At 47.3% G+C, this 24,523-nt stretch overlaps 1 protein-coding gene across 3 annotated transcripts; it reads left to right on the top strand.

Annotated features, from left to right (window-relative positions):
• Nucleotides 1-8,579: 8,579 nt before the first annotated feature.
• Nucleotides 8,580-24,233, top strand: HAPLN3 (hyaluronan and proteoglycan link protein 3). Of its 3 annotated transcripts, none has more exons than XM_020781679.3 (5): nucleotides 8,580-8,711; nucleotides 18,556-18,704; nucleotides 18,954-19,322; nucleotides 21,504-21,806; nucleotides 22,517-24,233. In XM_020781679.3, the coding sequence occupies exons 2-5, from the start codon at nucleotides 18,584-18,586 to the stop codon at nucleotides 22,795-22,797; spliced, it is 1,074 nt and encodes a 357-aa protein (XP_020637338.3). In that variant the 5' UTR covers nucleotides 8,580-8,711; nucleotides 18,556-18,583; the 3' UTR covers nucleotides 22,798-24,233. The 3 variants fall into 3 exon arrangements, with proteins under 3 accessions (XP_020637338.3, XP_072837668.2, XP_072837667.2); XM_072981567.2 differs by lacking the exon at nucleotides 8,580-8,711 and adding an exon at nucleotides 8,848-8,964; XM_072981566.2 differs by lacking the exon at nucleotides 8,580-8,711 and adding an exon at nucleotides 8,866-8,976.
• Nucleotides 24,234-24,523: the final 290 nt, after the last annotated feature.

The raw sequence follows: 24,523 nt of genomic DNA, 5'->3' as shown, positions 1-24,523 counted from the left end.
TTTTGAAGTGGAACTTGATGGAGAACGGCGATGGCCTAGAGGTCAGTTTTGCATTGCAGGTGCTGGTGGTGACACCCACCATAACTATATATTTAAAAAAGCAAAGCGTGTGGCTTATATACTGTCCCATAATGCACAAAGCACTCTCTGGGCAGTCTTCAGTTTAACGTTGCAGGTTATGCATTGCACCCCTGGCAAGTGGGTCCTCGATTGACAGAAAGCTGAGTGAATCTCAAGCCAGAGATCTGGGCTTGAACCCAGATTTGAGCAGAGTTTTGGCTGCAGTACTGCAGTTCAACCACTGCGCCACGAGGCTCCTTAAAATACAAGCCACCCTGTTGATACGGAAGGTCAGAACGTTAATATTTTTATGGATCACAGGACCCAGAATCTTCCAGAGCAAAGCCAATAAGTAACTTTTTCTAAACCCTGGCACTTTTCTCTCTTTCAGATATGTAGAGTTCAGGAAAGGTACATCTTAGAAAGGGGACACCGCCCGGAATTCTGCAGCCCTTGAAGCCATCAGGGAATCTGGGAATTGTATTGCAAACCGAGACCATGCTGAGCTGTGGTGAGATACGCATGTGTGTGCATGTAGATGGACACAATGCTTCCAGCACAACATGGTGGCTAAGAACATCTTTTTCTTTCCCTGTGATTGTGAGGATGGCAGGAGAGACAGAAGCCTGAGAAAGATGAGCAGATGACACCGTCCAACTTGATAACCGAAATGTTCCAGGGCGTTAACCTCCCTGGCCCAGAGTCCACTACCTCAATGAAGGCCGGGCAGGTGGGAGAAGGTGCTCAGACAGAAATATTGGCTCTCGTACAAAGCAGCAGCACCGCACCTCACCAACTGGGGCAAATGGGCCACTTTGCTGTTCCTCTCTTGCTGAATATCTTCCTTCCATCGCATGGCAGGCAACCCGACAACCTCTCCATTCATGCCCGGATGACTTGTGGTGGACAAAAACATTCCAGGAACAAGCCAGCCTAGCAACCGAGGGACCTGCTTGTGGAGCCAAGAAGATCTTAATCACCGCAGGCTTGTTAAGAAACCAATTAACGGATTTCTGTTCATGAGGCTCAGAGCTCACCCACAACACCCTCTGCATGTCTTTGACTCATGATCATGGACCATGATTGTGTGCCCTGGCAGGAGCAGCAATCCTACACATGACTTCAGAGCTACTTCACGCGGGCTCCTTCTGGTCTACCCAGATCTTTGCTAGCTTTCCGAAGGCCATCTCCAGCGGGTTCTGTCCCACTTCACAGGGGATGTTGGCTGAGCCACCGGCATGTAAATGTCAAAGAGAAGGCCTTGTTCTCCTGAATGGATGCAGCCCCTGCAATTCCTAATTTCTCAGCAACTCATATTTGCATAGAGTTGAGAGAAGTCATTTTTTGAGAATCCTGACCATTATGGTGCATCAAGCATGTTTCCCCACTTTGCTTGGTATAGACATGGTAGATGGAGTCACTCTCCCTTCCAAATGTTGTGATGATGTTCTTGAAGATGCATATAAAAATGAAGGGTTGGGTGTTGTTAATGGTTTTTTTTTTGGGGGGGGAGAAATGTGTATAGAAATGTTCCTTTTTGCAAGAACCTTACACTGTCAGTCTATCCAGCTAGCTCAATATGTGGTCTCCAGCATCTCATCCAGAGGTCATTTCCATCACCTGCTACTTGATCCTCCTCCTCCCCATGGAGTGGATCTATTGTGATCTCCTTAGCTCAGTGCTTCTCAACCTTGGTGTCCCCAGATGTTGTCTTGGATTGCATCTCCCAGAAATCCTGGCCAGTACAGCTGGTAGTGAAGGCTTCTGGGAGTTTGAGTCCAGGGACACCTGCCCTCGCTTAGCTGGAAGAATGAATGAAACAAGAAATACGATGTGAGCAATTCCACCCTGCTTTTTTAAGAATGAAAACCCTGAAGCTCCCTTTTGACAGGCAAAACAGATTTAGCCTGCAACCTGTCAAGGCTGCCTTTCTAGCAGCGTTATTTAAAACACTGATCTTCAAATCACAAAATGACAACCTTGAAGGGTAAGACCATCCCACATGTGGCAGAGGGACAGCAGAAACGTTAGGGTCCTGATCAAGGCCTGAAAAATAAACCCTGCTTTTTCCTCCTGAACGCAGGGTTCTGGAGACTACAACTCCCATGACAATTGGGCCCATGCTGATGGGGGATTATGGGAGTTGTGATTCAAGGAGTAACTTTTCCAGACTCCTTGTTCACGCTGTCGCTGCCCTTTTCCCAACCCTGCGCATGATTTTTCTTCCTGGCGCCTGGAGAGAAAGCCCCTTAATCCAAAATCAACAGAGCGATAAAAGCGATGAAATCGTCAGTCTCTTTTTCCTTCCTGGTTTCCAGGGTTCCCCAGATTGGGTTTTAATGTCTATTAAATGTTTTAGCAGCTATCGTACTTATCTCGTGCCAAGCAATTTTTATTAAGCCACTTGGGAGCTAGAAAATGATGAGGCATGTTAGAAACAGGCTTGTATATATAGTGTATTTTACAGTGTCTCTACGCCCTTAGAAAGCTTATCCGAGAAAATGTCTGGATCCTTGAGCTTTTCCGATCTAGCTATTTATCTAGGTATCTGCCTTCCAGTCGGTCCGTCGGTCTGTCTATCTGATATGCATTTGTGTATTTGTACGCTTGCTTCTAAATTGACCCTCTCAAGGCAGTTTATGCCTTTAAAATCCAATGAAATGCTTGAATAAAAATCGATATAATTAATGATAATAAATAATTGCATGCCATCAAGTTGATTCCCACTTGTGCTTAACCTTTCCTGGGTTTTCTAGCTAGACAATAGACAGAAGTGGCTTACTATTCCCTCCTTCTGGGGACATCCTGAGACTCTGCAGCTTGTCCAAGGCTAAACACGGTTGGCATTTCTCCCGAAAAACATAATGGGGAATTGAACCCCCAGGCGTTGGCTCCACGGCCAGATACCGAAACCGCGGCATCAGCAAATAATAAAGAAGACTCTGAGCCAGAAAATGCTGAACGGCTCAGGAACCCCTCAAGAGGAAAATGTAGCTCAAGAAAAAAAACCCAAAGAAAGGGGTGAGTTTTCAGGCTTTACTACGGCGAAATCTGTGATCTGGCAAAGCAGGAGGTGCAAAGTGAGTGCAGGATCTCCCCGGGTGACCAAAATAGAAGCCGGGCTGAATTAGAAGTGGCCAGAGATCAAGGCTAGATATCCATTTGCTCTAGACAAAGTTTCCCTGTTGATGGCCGGGAGACAGACAAGCAGGACAGATAAAACCACTTGAAGACATCAGAGAGCAGGGGAGAACCGTGGTCCGACCACGGCTTATCACAGATGCTTTGTCCCTCCAAGATCAAAGCACGAACTGTCAATCAGGAAAAACACAGTCCCTCAGAAAGGATAAGCTGAGACCCCAGAGTTAATTTGTGCTTCTTACTGCAGAAGACAAGCGGGGAACTTTATGCCTAAGAACTGAAACTGTCCCGTTGGGATCCCCACTTTGGCTTCCACAGATGGCCACCATGTCTCCATGGTTTGATGGCTTCGGTATAGGATACTTTCCCCCCTTCTAGGCGCTTGAAATAGCTTGAGATACCTCTACGTTCCTGTCACTTCAGAGCTTTCAGCGAAAAATGACTGCCACTCGGATCCCACCCATTGTTGGCACCTACCGCTTGAACACCCACCTCCCAGAACATCTCAGAAATGAGATTCCCCCCTATAAGTTGGAAGGAGCCCTCCACTCTCCCTGCAGGATGAGCAAACCCCCCCCCCCAGCCCCACAGAACATTGGTTTGCCAGCAGAGAGCTGCTAATATGTTTCTGATAATTAAGTCAAGGGTGGGGGAAACATGTGGCTTTCCAGATGTTGGTAGACGGCAGCTGGCCACCGGTCGGACCCAGCCTCGCTTGGGCTGCATTCCGATGCTCGTTTGAAGCTTCCTTCGGCCTTTGTTTGAACTCTTGCAGAAGGATGGTTTCCCTCCGACTATTTCTCACGTCAGTTCCAGAAAGGGCAGGATGGCCAGCTGAACGGCACTTTGGAATTTGAGGGCAAGAGGAACGGTTTGGTGAGTATAGTAAGAAGAAGAAGAGAGAACCTAATGGTAGTGGGGACACTTCAAGAAGTGTCCCTTCCAATCAGAGGTTGGGGGTTTCCATTCTTTGGACCCCAGTTCCTAGAAGGGCTCGGGTAGATTTTGCATCACATCATGCTGGGCTGGGGAATTCTGGAAATTGTAGGATGAAAAGAAAAAGGAAACTTTTAGAAGCTCCAGCTCTAAAAGAGTGCCTGTATCCCAAATCAAAGCTGGCTGGACATCTCAGTGGTTTAGGTCGCATTGGGAGTTCAATTCCGCACTGTGTCTCCAGGGAGAAGAGCCAGCCTGGGTAGCCTTGGGCAAGCTGCACCGTCCTAGGGTGCCCCTAGAGGAAAGGAATGGTAGCACACCTCTGAGTATTCTCTACCTGGAAAATCCTGCGAAAGGGTCACCCTAAATCAGAATTGACTTGATGGCATGTGATAATTACTAGTATCACCCCAAATTTAACTCCTCAGGCCAGCACCATTTAGCACCTCGATACTCATTTTCTTTTCAGAACTGGAAATTGACTCACCCGCTTTTCTTATTCATGCTGAGTCTGAAAACAGGAACAAAAAAATGCCTGGTAGGGATTTGGTAGAGAAGAAGGTTTTGCTTGATTTGTTGTCATCAGCAACAATGGTTCCCAACCTGGGGTCCCCAGATGTTCTTGGACTAAAACTCCCAGAAGCCTTCATTGCTAGCTGTGCTGGCCAGGATTTCTGGGAGTTGTAGATTAAGAACATCTGGGGACCCAAGGTTGGGCACCACTGTTTTAGAAGAACTTTCTGAAATGCACATCTCTCCATGCACCCAAATAGGAAAAACTCTGAGTTTTAAAGATTTGATGGTGTGACACAAAGTGATCCAAAGGGCTTAAGGACCTCTTGAAAGGCCATCTTGAACAACTTTATAGCGATTTTGGTTTGTCTGCCTGTTTTTGCCCCATCTTGCCCCCTCTCCCCTTGCTTGCCCTCTGCAGCTTGCTCCTGTCAATCAGAAGCTCCAGCCAACCATGGGAGGGATCCAGCGAGCCCTGCCTGAGCAGGTTAGGCAGCCAAACATGTGGCTCAAAGACAAAATTCGGGAATTCCATTGGAACCCAAGCCTCAGGGAGGAATTCAGGCCGACCAAATCTTGGAATGGAACCACCTCCCAACCAAAAGGGGCAGCAATGTGGGGCTGTTTCCAGATGTGGGATACAGGTCGGGATTGACGGTCCATCCAGCTGTGGTGACTAGCCTCCACCAGGACACATCTTTCCACTCCAAGAATGTGCCTTACCATTTTTTCCATCTCCCCCCCTTTCCCATTTTTACAATCAACTGTTGTTTTCTTCCTAGTTTAAATGTCTCCCGCTTCCAGGGGGCATCGCTGGATCCCACACCCATTTCTGCATCCTAAAACAACAGAGCGGCAATGCCTGGAGGGCTTGGAGGCCAGGGGGTCATGGCGCACACTGGTTTCCAGTTCCTTTCCACATACCAGCTCCCCCTTCGCAGTCCAGCTGCCAGCAAGGAAGGCCAAGAAGGAGGAATGTGTGCCTGCAGGCCAGGATAAATCAGATGGATTAGGAGTGCCTTAGCCCCAACCCAGTATAGCCACGGCTGGGGATGATGGATGCTGTAATACAACACACTGACTGGTGGGTGGTCAAATTAGGGTCTTTAACATTGGAGGCATTTAAGAGAAAACTGGACACCCATCTGTCTTACCTGCTTTGGTTTGGATTCCTGCCTTGAGCAGGGAGGTTGGACTGGATGGCCTTCGGGGGCCCCCTTCCCGCTCCATGATTCTCGGATTCTACCCGCTGCCATTGAGCCCCTCGACAGAAACTCAGACTCTATGAAAGTGTATGCCTTAATAAAGGGGTTGGACGGTTGGATAGCTCAGTGAGTTGGACCACAAAGCAGTCTAGCTTTCTGAAAATATCCGGTTGAGCCTATACACACATGACTGATGTTCCCTCTATGAAAACCGATGTGGGAATTGGAGAAGGTGGGTATGACTAGACACGCAACCTGCCGCTCCTCCAATCACCATGGCAGCTTCCACGGGTGGAATTCTGCTGGTCTAAACATTGAACAAGGCGCTTGCTGGTGCATTTCATGATTTCTCAGTGTTTTTTCCCCATCATCTTTAGGACTTCTTTGGTGGCCACCTTCTGGATCCAAGAAATTCTGTGTATCCTGGGGAAAAAAACACATTTCAAATGGTTCAACCTATTTTATCTTGTCTAGGACTGGGTCCCATAAAGTAGAACTGAGAAGACAGAGCACCAGGTACGCACGTTCAAGGAGCCGGTTCTAAATCTTTGTTGCAGAGTAGATTCTGAAAGGTAAAGAAGCTCCTCTACTCGCCTCTGTTCCAACTTGTGTTGCATGGATGTGACTAAGCAGACCAGCTGGGCCATTATTCCAGACACCAAGGATGAGTAGGTGCTAAGGCAGCGTGCTCAGTCACCCTGGATTGCAAACTAGGTGCGTGGGGGAAACAGAGGGAAGAAAAAGCAACAGCAGAATGGAAAAGAAGCCATGGCCAGTGGCTGGAACCTTGAAAAGGAGCACTTCACGCTATAACATTTTATCACAGAACCTACTTTTGGCTACCAAGTGGTGTTCCACAAATTGTCTTCCCTCCTCCTGCAACAGCCCATCAGGAGGAGGATTCTTGCTTTGATCCCCTTGTTGTTGTTATTACATGATGTTAAGTGACCTCTGAGTTATGGCAACTCTAGGAACCAATGAGCTCCAAAATGCTCTGTTTTCAACTGCCCTGCTCAGCTCTTGCAAACTCAAGCCTGTGGCTTCCTTTAGGGAGTCCATCCATCTTGTATTTAGTCTTCCTCTTTTCCTGCTGCCTTCAACTTTTCCAAGCTTTATTGTCTTTTCCAGAGAATCCTGCTTTCTCAGGATGCGCCCAAAGTAGGATAACCTCAGTTTCAACAATTTTGCCTCCAGGGAGAGTTCAGGCTTGATTTGATCTAAAGAATACTTTTGCTGCAAACCAGTGCTTTGATTGATTGATTGATTGATTGATTGATTGATTGATTGATTGATTGATTGATTGATTGATTGATTGATTGATTGATTCCGAATAGCATGGAAGTTGTTAAAACTCCCTCTGCCTAAGAGTAGAAGTCAGGGGTTAACTCTTGTCTGGAGCAGAAGATAAGGATGATGTGACAATTGCTCAGAGCATCTCCCACATGATGTAGAAATCACATGGGTAGGAAGGGAACACCAGGCACATAATGGTATGTCTGATTAGCAAAAGTGCCTTGAACGAGCATGCATCTCAAATATCTGCTAGGTCTTTTGAGAAGCACCCATCCTTGCTCTGCACTCACCCTATGAAAGGTTAGGGAGGCGATCAGTTTTGAAGGGCAGACTCTCATTAGGGCAGTCCTCATAGTCATCGACTCCCAAGACTGTCAGAAAAATGAAGGCAGCTACGCTGATTTAGGTGTACATACAGAGAGAGAGAGAGGTCCCTGCCAGGCGGACATTCCCCACCTGGGACCCTAAATGTATTTATTATTTGAATGCATATAGACCAGGGGTTCCCAACCTTGAGTCCTCAGATATTCTTGGACTAAAACTCCCCGACACCAGCTGTGCTGGCCAGGATTTTGGGGAGTTGTCGTCCAAGAATATCTGGGGACCCAAGGCGGGGGAACCGCGGATAGAGACACAGTGTGGTCTTGACGCACAGAAATTTCTATTGGGCAGCTTTGCCTCCCCAGCCGAAACTCTGAGACCTGCCCCAAGCGCTGTGGGTTCATTCTTGTGACAGGCTGTCAAGTCGCCTCCGACCTATGGCGACCCTTTGAACGAGGGACCTCCAAAATCTCCGGCCCCCAACGGCCCTGCTCAGCTCGTACAGACTCAACCCGATGGCTTCCTTTAGGGAGTCCATGCCTCTGGCGTTGGGGTCCCCTCTTCTCCTGCTGCCCCCCCCACGCCTTTCCCTAGCTGTGCCTGAGGGGCACTACGAAAGTCTCAGGCCAACGCAAGGATCGAGCAGAAAGGGAAATGCGCCGAGGGATCAGCTTCGGGTAATGGTGATGTTCCAGGACAAACGGGCGGGGAGGGGGCAACCAGACGAGGGGGGGCTCCAGCTCTTCCAGACCGGGTGCTGCTTCGAGAGACACCCCCCCCCCATCCTGGCCTTTCTCCTGGAGATCCTTTCCCAAGAGGGAACCGCTGGCGCAAGGGAAACCGGGCAACGGGCGCCGCTGCTGCTGCGCGCATTCTCAGGACCAGGGCGCGCGCGATAAAACCCCTCCTCTCCAAGGCTCCCCGGGACCCTCTCCTCTCCCTCCCCGTCCGGATTCCCCGGCTCGGAGGCGCGCCTGCTCCTTTAAGAGGCTGGCTCGCCTAATGCGCAGGGGGGGGTGTTGTCTTGCTGTCGTAGCCCTTCTGGGTCTCCCGCCCGCCTCCCCGCTTTCGCCAACACAACTCACTCAACTTTCAGCTCGCTTTCCTCGGTCAGTCCGGACGGAGGAACCCAGGCGTCCTGCTGGCTCCCTCCCTCCCTCCTTCTCCTCCTCCCCCCAAAACCACACACACACATATACACACCAACCAACCAACCAAGAATCCGGCTGACTTCTCTCGCCTGTAAGTAAAGGGATGCTTGGGGAGGACGGAGGATTTGGCGCCAGGGGCGCGGAGGGAGGGAGGAAGAGGAGAGAGCGAAGAAATGAAACGGGCTTCCTTTTGCCCGCATCTCTTTCCCTCCCAAGAGAGGGGCGGCAGGAGACGCTCGGACTTTGCGGGCGCGCGCGTTTTTGGAGGGCGCAGTGGTTGCGCCCGGTGGAGTTCGTGAGCCGGTCGCTTGGCGAGCCACCCCTTCGAGGAGCCCGCCGACAGGGTAGGCGAGTGGGTGAGTCGGGGAAAAAGGCGGCTGGGATCCCAGGGGCAGATGGTGGTGGTTGAATAATAACAATAACAATAACAACAGTAGTAATAGTAGTAACAGTAGTAACAGTAACAGTAACAGTAATAATAAAAAATTCCAGAAAGTGCATGGAAGCCCCATGGGGGAGAAGGAGCTGATCTGAGGATGAGGATGAGTGCGAGGATGATATTCCACTCAGCGATCTGTAAGGTTGGCCAAAAGAAAAGAGTCCAGCCAATTTCTCAGAGCCAGCCAAGGAGTTCCTATCCTATCCTATCCTATCCTATCCTATCCTATCCTATCCTATCCTATCCTATCCTATCCTATCCTATTTATTTATTTATTTATTTATTTATTTATTTATTTATTTATTTATTTATTTGCTTGCTTGCTTGCTTGCTTGCTTGCTTGCTTGCTTGCTTGCTTGCTTGCTTGCATTGGAAGCAATAATCTGAACCTTCTGACAGTCTCCCTCTCCCCCCCCCCCCAAAGTGGTTTGTACTTGATGCTAAGGGTGGGAGGGACCTTAATTGAGATCATTCTGAGATCTTAAGGATCATTCTGGTCAATGGAGGGTTTTTTGTTTGTTTGTTTGTTTTTAAAAGATGGCTTTCCCCTTAACACTAATCATCATTATCATCCTCTTAGAAGTGCAGAACGGGAAGGGACCCTATGGGTCATGGAGTCCCAGCCCCTGACAAGGAGACACATCGTGGAGGGGGTGGGGATTGAGCTCCCAACCTCTGGCTCCACAGGCAGTTATCTTCTAAACCATTGAGTGAACTTGGAGAACACAATTCAGGCTTCACTCAGGCATGGGTAGGATTGCAATCCTCAACTGCTGGATAGCTCAGTGGTTTAGGACTCTGGCTGTGGAGCCAGAGGTTGGGAGTTCAAATCCTCCCACTGGACCTCCTTGACAGGGGCTGGACTGGATGATCCCTTAGGGTCCCTTCCAGCTCTGCAGTTCAAAAGTCATTATTGTAACTGATTTACAGGATTTGGAAATCATGTGCTGGATAATTTAGCTGCCTGAATCCAGGAGCCACGCTGGCTAGGGTTTTTCTTTTTAAAAGTCATAGTCCACAAAAGCATCTTTTCAAAGCATTGTAGACTTTGGGTGGCCAAATCGCAAGATTCTTCCAAACTGGTGTCCATCATGAGAACTAGGATTCTGAGAAAAATCTCTCTCTCTCTCTCTCTCTCTCTCTCAACTATTTTAGTTTTCAATCCTAAGCATGGTTAACAAGTTTTATTGACTAGGAGGGGTTTTTACATCTGAGTAGTTGTGCAATGATGGCAGGATTGATTTCAGCCTCAGCTGTAAGGCTGAGAAATGAATATTGTTGTCTACCATAATAAGAGTTGCTATAGGTTGGAATCGACACAACGGGACGTAATTATTAATTATTATTAGAAGGAGAACAGGATATCGGCAGAGCGGCTGAACAGGGCTTATCAAAACAGAAGGCTTTGCCCTCAGCAGAAATGCAGCCGGCTTGACTGGTTTCAAAAAAAAGGTTTAAGAGCGATTTCCTCCTCAGAAATGCAGTTTCAGTCAAGAAATGAACGGAAGGGAAGACCTTCAGGAAGCAAAATATAAGGATAACACCTTGTTGAGTTTTCAGACCATGGGAGATGTGGAAGCAGTCATCTCCCACAGCCTGAGTTGGGACCACTTCTAGCTGGAAAGCCTGAGGCACAAGACCTTCCAGGCTGCAAAAGTTACATTTCTTGGCAGTTGAATTTTTTAAAAAAATAATGCTAAAGATCAGCATTCAAGTCCTTGGTATGGCTTCCTTTCTGTAGTGCAGCTAGTATGATCTGAGGAGTGGTTTTTATTGATGAAATGGAGTTGTGACAATTTAGATTTTAAGGAACCACAAGACTTGAGCAGGTAATTTAAGGAGGTAAGGATGCCTGTCCTTGTATCTCTTCCATTCTCTCCATTTTTCTTTCGGTGTGAGATCTGTGAGATGAATCCTGCAGACATAGATTTGGCTGTGAGACCATTGAGTCCAGTGGGAGTTGCTCCCATGTGATCATGGCTTGGATGACAGTTCTTGTTAAATGGATTTTGGGACTCTCTTAGCAACTCTTGACATTTTAGCCCATAGGTAAAACCTCCTTTTGACATTGGTCATTTCTGGGATTCTTCTAAATCCCCCTAATTGTTTCCCACATTGCATCTTTCATTACCCAGTCTTTGCTCTTATTTTTGCACCAGACGTTTTACACCCAGTTCAGTGTGTAAACCAGCTCTTACACACAGAACTATAGAAGCAAGCTGGAGCTTAAGCACTTTTTCAACAAACGTATAAATATTACCTGCGTCGATGAAAATACACCTTTGATTCCTGTCCCAGGACTATTTAAACACCATTCATTTGGAATATGAAGAAGCGGGAAAGACAAGCAACTCAAAAACATCTCTGGTATGCAGCTCTGTTCAGTCTCTTGGGATGCTGAACTTACCTTTTGCTCAGAGATAACTTTGGCAGACTTTTCCAGTCATTTCTGGTGATATATTTGTATGATGGCATGCTCCTGGGCTTTGAATACTACTTGAACGTGACCCCAATCCCCTAGCGGAAGGTCAATATGTGCGGTGTGACTGTTTCTAGCTTTACTGGCCTGTAGAAGCTTCATATTTTTGCGATGGTTATTATTTTATGTCTTGCTTTTTCACTAGCTTCTTCCTTGAACAATTTCAGGCACTCATTTAGCCCTGTCAGTATCTCGTTTTTTAAAATGTTCACCTCAGTTTAGACAGTAAAGATGACCTGTTCTTCTCTGTTGAAAGGGCTATTGCTCCATCTTAACTGATGGTATGATCCACAATTTTCCGAATTCTGGAATTGGAGTCAAAACTCAGAATTCCTTTGTTCTTTCGTTCCTTCGTTCGTTCCTTCGTTCCTTCCTTCGTTCCTTCCTTCGTTCGTTTGTTCGTTCGTTCGTTCGTTCGTTCCTTCCTTCCTTCCTTCCTTCCTTCCTTCCTTCCTTCCTTCCTTCCTTCCTTCCTTCCTTCCTTCCTTCCTTCCTTCCCCTTCCTCCCTTCCTCCCTTCCTCCCTCCCTCCCTTCCTCCCTCCCTTCCTTCCTTCCTTCCTTCCTTCCTTCCTTCCTTCCTTCCTTCCTTCCTTCCTTCCTTCCTTCCTTCCTTCCTTCCTTCCTTCCTTCCTTCCTTCCTGCTAGCCTTAGAACCGAAAACCCACAAGGCTTCCTAGTGAATTAAGGGGGTTATAGTCCAAAAATGTGGAAGGTTTAACTTGGGGAGATGGGGCTTAGGGAGGAATTCAGACTAATGTTGTCCACCTTAGTTTTCCTTCACTTTTTCGGCTTAGAACCATGAAATCCATCAAGTGAAAAAAACGAAAGCATCTGGAGAATAAGATTAAAGATCAAGGTGTCCCAGGCATCCATCCTTAAATCAGTGAATTGATTTTCTTGAATGGAACCGTTTTGTTTTTACACACATACACAAATCTCCCCACCTCCCTGCCTGCCCCCCAGCTCTAAGCAGAGGTTGCATTTGTTAAATAATTTGGGATCAGAAAACTTAGTGATCTATGGAAAATCCACCGGAAGGCTACCTGGGGACCCCAAGCTATGTTTTTCCCTGTCCTGCACTTAGGCCTGTTGTTCCATTTGAACGACTGTATGGGACTTCCCTCCGAGTTAATCTATGGAGGAATAGGATGGGGGGGGTCTTTCCATCAAGCTGAACTTCAGTAGAGATCTAATGGGTCAGATCCAGCTGGGGCCCAAAGAACCTTTTGGCTTTCCAGCTATTTTGGGTTACCGCTTCCATAATCTGGTGGTCATTTGGGCTGGGACTTTGGAAATGGGGTTGAAAAGCCTCCATCCTAATTTATCCCAACCTGAGTCCAGTGGAAGAATGTCATGCATGTGCTTTACTCCCAGGATGGTATCTGTGGGACCCATAAGGGTGTAACATGGATTATGGAGTCTGGATATGTGTCTCTGCATGTACGAACATCTGCACAAACAGAAGTTGGAAAGCTACCATTTAAAAATGGGGGGAAAAGTTTGCATGGCAACTAGAGAAGTTGTAGTCCAAAAAGTTACTTTTCCAAGATGTGTGTGTTTTTGCTTTGTATGCGTGAGTGGACAGACCTACCCAAACCTTGAGAAAGCACCTGTTTTTGGGGGAAAAAGAAAGCCTGTGGTGACTGGCCATGCTGGGGCTTGTAGAAAACACCAAGAGTTGTAGCTATAAATAAAAAAGAATAAGGAAAAAGGTAACTTTTCCAAGTTCTCATTCTCTCTCTCTCTCTCCCCCTTCCTTTCTATTAGTATAGGACAGAGATGACTCTGTTAGGCTGAATGTCACCCCCACCGCTTCAGATCCTGCGTTCCCGACAATAGGGCAGAACACAGAACAATGTTTCTGCCTTTGCAACCTGTTTGGGAAATCCGGAATGAGATAAACAGTGCATATCTGGAATCAATCCATCAATAACCTTAGAACTGCCGAGCAGGAAGGGATCCGATGGATCAGGCAGTCCAGACCCTGTCAACGAGGCACGGGGGGGGGGGAATCGAACTCCCAACCTTGGGCCCCGCTGGCAGAGATCTAAACCACAGACCTATCCAGCAGTGTCGTAGTTTTGTCCTGAGAATGGTGTGGTGGCATGATAAATAATGATGAATTCATCCAGAGAGCACTTAGGATTGTGGCTGATGATGTTCTGGAAGCGCTTATTGGTCCGGCACCGGCAGCAGCCACTGGTAAACGAAGGGATAGGAGATTATTTAGAAAAGGAAGGTGTGGCTGATCAGCAGCTTGGCAGCGGCAGTTTGTGAAAGCCCATTGTGCGTGAACTGGGGAAGTCTTCTGAAGTGGTCCGTGGCTCTGTTTCCCGGCTGGAAGCTGGAAAGGAAGCCCCTGCTTGTTTAGGTAAGAGAGGGGGTGTAAGAACAGCCACCGCTTGTTTATCCAGAGAGAAGCTGGGTGGGAATCCGGGTGCCTTTAGGGGATTAAATAAAGATTTGGGGCAGTTCCCTGCAATTTGTGGTCTTCCGATCCATACTGGAGATTTTTAAAATTTCTGGCGAGAATTCCAAAGCACCAGGGAGCGGAGAGGAAACAGAGCAGAGAAAATGATCTCACAGGAGCGTAGGGGCTGATCATCCTGTCTGGAAGAGGATCGGGGCTTGGAAAAAATCGTCTAGCTGTGTATTTCGTGGCTTGAAAAAATCGTCTAGCTGTGTACTTTACCTCCCAGAAACCCCCAGTCAACACAATTCTGGGGATTTGCAGTCCACATGGGGGGCTTCTCTATGAGACCTGGAGGAGAGGAACGAATGCCACTCGGCTTTGTTTGCCCAAAGCGCAAATTTCGGCAAAAGGGGATGGCATTTGGGATGGGAAATCCAACACAGCTGGCAGACGAACGGGCAGGAACCGCCACTGCGCTCTGGTGTATAATTTCGAAGCTGAAAGAAGGGTACTTCTCAATGATCCCATTGATGGAAGATCAGGAGAAGAATGGAAACAGGCCCGTTCTTCTTTTTCCCTGCTGAGATTGGGGAAAATATAACCTATGATGCAGTTAATACTCAACATTTACTTATCAGTTAAGATAGTAGCTACTTAAACTTTGCTAAAACAAAACAAAACGAGATGAAGCATCGTCCCCAAAAATGCCTCACTAATCTGACCATGTCCATCTGGAACGTCCCCACAAAAATCCCCTGTTCTTTGGAGATCGGCACCTTTTTTTCTAGGTAGGCTGTTACATTCAGGTTTACTGTTCCTGAATATGGAAGCTCCACTGTCCACTCGGTCACACTCAGAAGCACAGAGGTGCAGCTTCCTGCACAGGAGAAGGTCCTTCCTTTGGCAAGAGGCTTTGCTCTGAAACCTCTCCCAGAAATATCTGTTCGCTCTAGCAGAGAGGGGAAATATGTAACTTTTTTGTGGAGCACCTCTCTAAAAAAATACCCTAGCCGTCTAGTCCAAAAGCTTAAGATTTCCCCATCTCTACAGTCTTTGTCTCTTCCAATTCAAAGAGATTGAGCCAATTCGGGTTGGGGCAGGAGCAGGGCTAGGGTGTTGGCTTGAGGGCTAAGGCAGTCAGGTTCAAAGCTCCATTTTGGAGTAGGAGGGAAGTTTGCCTCTGATAACAATTCTGTCTGTGGCCAGAAGGCTCAACTGAGAGACTTTTCCTCAGTGGCTTCTCTACGTGACCTACCTCACCGGGTTGTCATGAAGACATCATTGGGCTGTGCATGTGCCTAGAGGAATAAAAACTGTGTGCACTTCTTTGGGAAAAAACGATGAAGGCAGAAGGTTGGAGGGATTGAAATGCCAAAAGGCTGGATCCAGTGGGATCACGCTGTACGATAAAGTCTGGGGGCTGTGCAGCTAGCGTCCGTTTCTGTATCATTTCCAAAGGAAGCCCGCCTTGCTGGACCTGGCCCAAGGAAATGCAAAATGAAGCTATTTCTACTGCCTTGTGCCCCACGATGTAACCCAAGAACCCAGGTCTGCGGCTCCGAAACAGAAAGACATTCAGAGTTCGGCAGAATTAAACAAATGTGATACTGTGAAATGACATAGTTTATCACGCTGCCTAGGAGACCGTCGGGTCCCTCAGCTTCAGTGCTGGCTTCGAGTTGCCAGACGATCATCCAAGCTGGCTTGGCTTGCTTTTCCGTGTTTAAAAGTGCTCCCTCCCCTCTCTCCTCTTGCTAACGGAGGGTGAGCCAGAAGTTGAAAAATTCATTTTCCCTTTTCTCAGCAAGCAACCATGGGATTGGGAGAAATGTGGCCAAAAAAAAAGCAATGTCTCCAAAATCTTGGGGTATACTGCTCCTGTATCTGGGGGTTCTCCTTACGAATCGTCTAAGAATATAGCTATAGGTTCATGGACAAGATATGGTGCTTTTTTCCCTTTTGGCATGAAATCAGTAGTAGTGCAGCAGAGGAAAAGAAAATTCTAGGCAGGGCTAGCTCAAGACAATTTCTGTTATCCCCCATGGATGTCGAACAAATGCACAGTTGAATTTTATAGGGAGACTGGACAGCTTCTTCTGTCCTATCTGAAGGCAGGCGGCTTGCTTTGGAGGTGGCAAAAAGACTTCCAAGACGAGGAAGATGTCATGACAGGCATCGTGCTTGTTGCCTTCGCACCGCTTAGTATCGGCTTCCTGAAACAGCCGCCTCCTTCTCCCCAACGTTAGGGCCGAGCTTGACACCAGGCGCCGTGGCCACCCCAGGGTGAGGCTGCTCGCTGTGTCTCGGTTTGACCCGCCGTTCTGCTTTTCCCCTCATTCTGGTCACTCTTCATTGGCAGATGGGCAATTCTGACCCGATCTGAAATGCAACGGAGGACTGTCTTCAGATGCAGCTACATGTTTCACTGCTCCAAGCAGACAACCATAAGAGATCATTGGAAGGTCTTCAGTTCCAAACCTTGACTGATTCAAGAAATCGACAGCTACTGCATCCCCCTCATATGCTGGCCACTCAGCCCCTTGCTTAAAAACCTGTACTTGTTCCCTTCTAATCAAAATCATCCCCGAGCAGAGAATTAACCCAGAATCCTGTACCCTTTTTCCTGGAGGTAAGCCAGAAAGCTCAATTGCCCTGGGCTGTGAATAAACACACTGTTAGCCAGAAATCCTCTATCTCATTCTAAGCAATTAAGCCCATTAGCATGTTTTTTTTTCAAATGCATAGTAAATATCGATAAATATTTTTGAGCCTAGAATTTGCCTAGAATTAGGCACTTAGGCAAAAATGCTAGCTAGGAAAGCTGCTTTGAAAAGCAAATACTATAACTCTGGACTGGTTCTCAGTCTGAAAAGAACCCCTTTTCTCTGGTGTAGGAGGGAAGGTTGCCTCCAATTACAATTCTGTCTGCTGCCAGATGCCTGTGGCCACTTGCGTTTTCTCGTAATTCTGCCTTCAGTGAAGGGTGAGACTTTCCCCAGTCTGTCCTGTTCAACATTATTAGGAGCAAAAGGGACCCCCGACCGACCTGTTGATGTGCAGAGCGCTGCGGCTCAGTTTTCCAGGAGACTCTTTTGCTTTTCCCATCTTCTTCTGCCCTTCCTCCTCGGTGTTCCGAGATTTTTAAGGGCCTGTTTTGGGATTCCCACCTCGCCTTCTCTACTGCTCCCCTTTGTCCACATTTATTTTTAAATTCTGCAGATTTTAGGCTTGTCCAGAACATGTATTTGTCTCTCTTTTTTGGGGGGGTGGTGGCTTTCAAATGGGAGGGAATAACCTTGAAAAAAAAGGTGAATATGGAATGTGTGGATTTCTGGAACTCTGGGCAAGGACGGGTGGAAGCCTTTTGGTGGGGAAAAAAGGGAAGAAAAGGTTTCAAATCTGGGCCAGCCCCATACCTTTTACACCCGACAAGGGCAGTGGGTTCAAAAAGGTGGCTGCAGTGCTCTGCCCAAGCCAAGAGGCCGAAAAGTCAAATTCCTCAGCAAAATAGTTTACAGGAAACTTTATGGCAGCAAAGCGCCCTCTACGGGCCAACGGAGGTTTTGCAGCAATGTTGGAGGTGGGCTCCCTGTAATGCTTAATACAAACATAGGAACAGGTGATACTTTTAATTGACCATTAAGAGTATAAAAAAACCCCAAAACAAACAGCGAGCTTTTGATGGTAAATCCTCTTCTTCAAGGCTGTGCATCAAGTTCTTGTGGGAGGTTAAACGCTAGGTAGGACATACAAAAGGTGCTTAGCAATACTGCCTTCCCACAATTGCGTTTGTGATTTTTTTTTAAAAAAAATGTTCTCCCTTCTCATGTTGGAAAAGGAGCCAAGGATGCAAATTCACATGACTTTGATCTGAGGGTCTTTAAGTTTTGTTCTGCTTGGCGTTTGGATTTCAAGTTGAAATCCAAACCAATTCATGGATCAGCTGTTTAGAACCGTTGCTGTCCTTCTCTCCGCCATACATTTTCCAATCCTGTTGACTGGAGGTGGAAGAAGGAAACAAGACTGGAGCCTTGGAATGAAGGTGTGCAATGGCTGCATCATCATCATCCTCCCCAAATTGCAGAGCTGGAAGGGACCCCATGGGATCATCAAGTCCAGCCCCTTGCAAGGAGGCACGGCGGGGAATCGCGCTCCCAACCTCTGACTCCCCAGCTGGAGAGACCTAAACCGCTGAACTATCCAGAAGTTCCATACACCTTTTTTGCTTTGATAGCATTTATTTATAGAAAAGTTTATGAGATCTCCTGGACATGGCCCAAAGCCAGGAAATGCATCGACTGAAACAATAGCGAAAGAAGAGACTGGTAGAGGTGTAACTTGTATATGCCGTAGAAGTAGATGCAGATTTAGAGAAGAACTACTCTTATTACATAGGATCTCCCCATATTGGAGGGGACACAGTGAGAAGGTGATCTGGGTGTCTGTCGATCAACCTGGGGTCCGGGTGCTGCTAACGGCATGGACAACGTCTCGGATCCTCTCCTCTTTCTTCTGGGGTTTCTAGATTCTTCCGGTCCTTCATGCTGCGACTGCATAGTTCCAGCCTGAATCCACACCCATCTTGTCTTCCTTTGATTGACAGGCATCAGTTCCAGATCCTCCTGCCCACCATGCTGTTTCCCCTGGTGGTGATGCTGCTGCAGGCGGGCAGCATTCGGGGCAGCCTGCCTTTCTACAATGGCTTCTACTATGACCGCGTCATGAATGATCATGGAGAAAGCAATGGAGAAGGTAGGGGAAGAAGATGAAACAAACAGGCCCCTGGTGGGAGGAACAGGGGAGAGTTTTCCTAGAGTTTGAGATAGGGATGGAACTGCTGTAGAGGCAGGGGGTCCTCGGTTCTCTAGTTGATGATTAATACCTAAGCCATCATGCTCTATTATTGGGAAGGCTGGCTGATGGGAATGGGTGGTCCACCCTACCTGGAAGACATGAAGTCTTGCCTATTTAGCCATCTCCATCTCTTTTTCTATCCCCCAGTTCAATTCAGTGGCGTACGGTTGATGATCGAGACATCACACGATGCCGTTTTTTCCCACCGGGGCGGCAACGTCACGCTGCCCTGCCGCTATTACTACTCCCCCCAGCTGGCGGCGCCGCGCAAGATTCGGATCAAGTGGTCCAAACTGCGGGAGGACAGCACGAAAGACGCGGACGTGCTGGTTGCCTCTGGGTCAAAGCACCGCAGCTTCGGCCACTTCCGAGGGCGCACCCGTCTCCAGCGGTCTTCAGAGGAGGAAGTGTCCCTGGTGATCCAGGACATCGACTTGCACGACGCTGGGAAGTACCGCTGCGAGGTCATCGATGGGCTGGAAGACGAGAGTGGGATTGTGGAGCTCGGACTGAGAGGTGAGCTGGAAACAGAGGAGAGCCTAGATCACAGCAGGGGCCAGAGGGAGGAAAACAATTCAGGCTTTTATTCAGGGATACTGGCAAGTCTTTGAGTTCTGCATCCCAAGTCTGAGTCTTTGCTCCCAAGTCCCTATTATTCAAAGTAATCTTTTTCCCCAGGAAAAAAGGAGGGGTGTGTGTGTTCTGAGTCACACATTGAGCCTGAGTCATGGGGGGGTGTGTGGAAATGGACTCGAGTCACTGGTGTGGCTTAAGTTTGACTTTACAATGAATCCAACGACTTGAGTTGCCATCTCTGCTTTTATTAGAAGTTGGGTTGTGTACTGGATTTGGGCAAATACCACATTACTCATGAAATTGTTGTGGCCTCAATTGAAGCAGTGGAGTCAGATTTGCTCCAGGAGTGGAGCAAACTCAATTCGCAAATTGGTATGGGTCCAGTGTAAAACTTGTATTCGTTGGGCACAGATAATTTCTGCTTTGGGGGGAGAAAAAAGCAAATTTTAGAGGTGTTTTGTCTGCAGACCCATGAAGACAGGTGTGCGAAAATTGTGAGGCTTACTTCCTTCTTTAGGGTCTGTTCCTTTGCTAAATTTTGAGTATGTTTGTGCAGAACCCAAAAAAAACTTTTGGTTTCCCCATGAAAGCCCATAGGAGGATTGGAACCAATAAGGATTTGGGATGTAAATTGAATTGAATGGGGTACAAGTTGGAATACATTTGTAAGCCCAAAATTGACTTCCAAATTTGAATGGAAACCTTCGTCTAGTCCTAAGCAGAAATTCGGGAAGTTCGTAAGAATGAGACAGAATTTATTCTACTCTTTGACGTTGCCACTAGGTGTCGCCAACAGTCTATGCCATTTTTTAAGGTTACAATCTCTGGCTCTCCATTTGAGATCAAGGCTCTATATAAGAATACCACCAGCGTGTTTTTCTTTTAAAGAGCCCAGCATGCTTGCATCTCAACATGTGCTGGGGTGCAAAAAAATATGGAAGGGAAAGTCTATGAACTGAAGCAGTGATTTAAACCAGGAGCAGCTGATCCTGGGCCCTCCAGATGTTGCTGGGACTCCAGTTCCCATCATTCCTCACCATCCCCTAGCAGCTAGGGATAATGGAAATCAATGCCTACGGCATCTGGAAGGAAGGCAATATGGTCTGGATCAGCCATTCTCAACCTGCTTTCTTTTTGGGTCATGCCCATAAACACAATACGGAAGAAATTTGGGCTGAATTAGGATTGTATAGCTTGCATAATGAACCTTATAAGGTAGTGTGTGAAGAACTGTTTCCAGTCTGTGGTCCCCTTCAAAGGTGCTAATGAAATGGGTTACTTCAGCTTTTTTTGGGGGGGGCAATAAAAGGATCCCAAAAACTGGTGTGTGAAAGTTAATATGGTCCCCCCCCTGCTAGATTGGCCTGTAGGCCTGTCTAGGGCAGCATTCTGGGTCTTGTAGTCTGAATCAATCTCACACTTATGGGAAGCTCACAGGCAAACTAGGAACGCACTGTCTTCCCTGTAGACTAGCAGCCAGTATGATGAGCCAAGGCTCTTTCAACCGTAAGGTCATTAATTAATTAATTACCATATTTTCCATGTATAAGACTATACTTTTCTATAAAGTCTTTAGAACAAAAATTGAGGGTCGTCTTATACACGGAGGTAAGCTGAGGAGAGAAGAAAAACAAGTGGAAGGGAAAGCAGGGATCAAAGCGATCCTGCAGTGCTTTGATCCCTTTCCCCCTACACTTGCTAAGTTCCACTTAGATTTCTTACTTTTGGGTTAGAAAAATGGAGGGCGTCTTATGCATGGGGGGCATCTTATAAACGGAAAATATGGTAATTATAATTATCCTGATTAGCCCTCACGGTTAACTTTCTCCTCCACCAGTTTTCCTGAACTTATTCCTAAACCAGCTAATATCATCCTCTGTGAAAGGCTATGCTGACACAAAACCTAATTATCAGGATATGACCGTCCTTTTGGATCAACCTCTCATTCATGTGCATATCTTGGTCCTCTTTCAAACGACCTTTGGTTCTCCTCTCCTCTTCTTCACGTTGGGTGAAAGACACACCCGTTTCGTGTTAACGCACTGAGGCTGCCATCCAGCCGTGGTGCCCGTTAAACAGCCATCATCTTCTGCTCACCCCACCAACTTTCTGCCCTTTCAGGTGTGGTCTTTCCTTACCAGCCTCACCGCGGGCGGTACACGCTCAACTTCCACGAGGCCAAGAAAGCCTGCGAAGAGCAGGATTCTGTGATCGCTTCGTTCGATCAGCTCTTTGATTCTTGGATGGAGGGCCTGGACTGGTGTAACGCAGGGTGGTTGATAGATGGCACCGTCCAGTACCCGATCACGGTGCCACGGGAGCCCTGTGGCGGGAAGGGTGTGGCCCCTGGCATCCGGAACTACGGGGAACGTCACAAGAACCTCAACCGCTTTGATGTCTTCTGCTTCTCCTCTGCTCTGAAAGGTGAGTTTTGCTCCTCTAAGATTAACAACTGATTTTTTTTTAGAAAGAGAGGACTTCCAGAAAGAAAGGGACAGCAAATGGCAGGTCCTGGCCAGTGTTGGACCACATTTTGTTAACCTGTTGGATTGACTACTGTAATGCGCTCTACATGGGGCTGCTTTTGAAGACTGTTTCCGTTGAAAATACAGCCGTTCGCCTAGCTCTCTCAAACATGGGGTCCTGTACCACAACTTCCGTCCACCCCAGCTAGTGTGGGCCATAGTCAAGGATGATAGGAGTTGTAGTGCAAAATGTCTGGAGAGTACCAGGTCGGAGAAGACCTCACAAGGCTGCTGCTAATGCCAACAGTAGGCTGATTCAGCAATTTGTGATGTGTATTCCCCATTCCTCAGGATTCTGCCCATTGGGTTTTTAAGAATAAAACTGGTTTAACTGTGTTTTATTTAGTTTTTTAAAATGTGGCTATTTTTTAAGCATTTTAGGAACCACCTTGACTCCTAGCTTCTTTTTTTACATTAAAAAATGTAGTTACATTAACAAATCCCCATTTTCTGTGTTTAGTGTTGGTTGAAGAATACGATATTCGTGTTGTAAGTTGCACCAAGTTAAAACAAACGAGGGAGACATAGCTAAGTGGCTAAATAAATGCAAATAATCTTGAGGGGTATTTTGGACTCATCTGTTCATGCGATCTTTGCCCTCTCTAACAGGGACCGTTTATTATCTGGCCCGTCACCAGGGATTCACCTTAGAAGAGGCAAAACAAGCATGTCAGGATGACCAAGCTGAGATCGCCAAGGTGGGCCAACTTTATTCGGCATGGAAGTTCATGGGCTTGGATCAGTGCGACGCTGGCTGGCTGGCCGACGGGAGCGTGCGCTACCCCATCGCTTTCCCCCGGCCCAACTGCGGCCCGCTGGAACCAGGCGTCAGGAGCTTTGGTTACCCCAAGTCCGGGAAATTTGGTGTCTACTGTTACAGGATGAGCTAAAGGCCAGCCAAGAAAGAGCCAAGAAGACTCCTTAAGTGGGGGGGGGGGGGACGCGGACCTTCTGTTGCTGCCGAAGAGTTTCTTATTTAACGAGCCAATCTCTGGGGGCAGTTTTGAATCGTATGTCGGTTACTGTTGCATTTGGGTTTGTCTTTTAAATTTTTATTTTTACATTTTTGTAACGAAAGACACTGGACGATTCGTCAGTGGTGGCCACGGAGTTACTGGGGTGCTGATGCTAAGATTTTTCCGGCTTCGTTATTCAATGAATCCTGGAGTGGCCGAAGAGGTGGTTGGATGGCATCTCCCAGCATTCCTCTCAGTAGTGGCGCTGGCTGGCGGCTGCTGGGAATTGTAGTCCGAGGTCTAGAGCAGTGGTGCCCCAACCTGGGGTCCCCAGATGTTCTTAGACTGCAACTCCCAAAAATCCCGGGCCAGCACAGCGAGGGATGAAAGCTTCCGAGAGTTTTAGCCCAAGAACGTCTGGAGAACCAAGGTCGGGAACCACTGAAATAGAGGGGTGGCATGTTGCCGGCCCTAATTTACTTCAACCTTAGGGGGGGGAACTGTGATGGGTGAGCTATTTTCCTTCTGAATCTGTACATCTTAGGACTGAGAAAGCTGTCTTATGTACAGCTAGCTCAATGCTGCGATTTTAACATCTCACCGAAGGAATTCCGAAGGTATCAATGTGATATTTTCCAGTCCTTCCAGGCATAAAGGTTTCATTGTTACAATGTTTACAGAAGGCCAGATGTTTTGACTTTGGAAAGTGGGCCAGATGTGGGAGACTTTTTTAAAAACACACACACACTGCTTAGGGCACCACAAGCAGTTTCTGGCCTGAGTAAGAGCCATCACTTAGCTGGTATTAAATTATCACAAATAAGGGCTGCTTTGCCTCTTTGGTTGATTGTTGCGCATCTCCGAGTGTTGTGATGATTTTGCTGTTCTGATGGGGCTTGATCTGGAGACCTTTCGCTGTCAGAGGCCAAGAGGACCACCTCTTGACCCTGTCTTCAATGTGCAAAACCTAGTTGAACTAGCCGTTGAATGTGATTTTCGTTGAGTCCCTCTGAGTCTCGTCACGGAGAGGATTTGGAGGCTAATTTGCGGGGTGCCTGAGGAAAATGGGTGGAGTGGGGCTTCAAAATAAAAAAGTAACTTTCCCCATTGACAACAGCACCGAGCTGCAGAGACTGTAACTTATTAGCAGCAGCTCTGCTTCAGACGTTAGGTGCCTGAGTCAATCTTGGTATCGTTAATTAAAGTGGTCGGGTAGCCAGTGATGGAAAAATATCTCAGGTTCAATGATGGGCAGAGCTATTTCAAGATCTGTTGTTCGATTTCTGGTAATCTATAAAAGATCTGTAAGATTTTCTGACTCACAGTGGCTTACCACTCATGGAAACTGAAGGGTTTATTTTTCTCTTTGACTCCTGCCATGTGTCAGCTTTCATTAAGGAAAAAAAGGGAGCAGGTAGGAGAACAGTAAATTTACTTCCAGTACTGACAAATGTATGCTCAGGGGTACCCCGGTCCTTAATTCTTTTCTTTAGCACCTGTGTGTAGTTCAGAGGTGAGAAACCTTTGTCCCTTCATCCTGTTTCAGAGGGTAGCTCCCATATTTCCCTTCCATTGATTTCTGATGGATGGGGGATTCTGGGCGGTGTAGTTGACAAAGGAACTATTTTCAGGCTGTTTTGCCCAGCTAGGTCTTAACCTG

Source organism: Pogona vitticeps, chromosome 12 (genome assembly GCF_051106095.1).
Source record: "Pogona vitticeps strain Pit_001003342236 chromosome 12, PviZW2.1, whole genome shotgun sequence".
Taxonomy (NCBI): Eukaryota; Metazoa; Chordata; class Lepidosauria; order Squamata; family Agamidae; genus Pogona; species Pogona vitticeps.
This window is presented reverse-complemented; position numbering and strand designations above follow the sequence as displayed.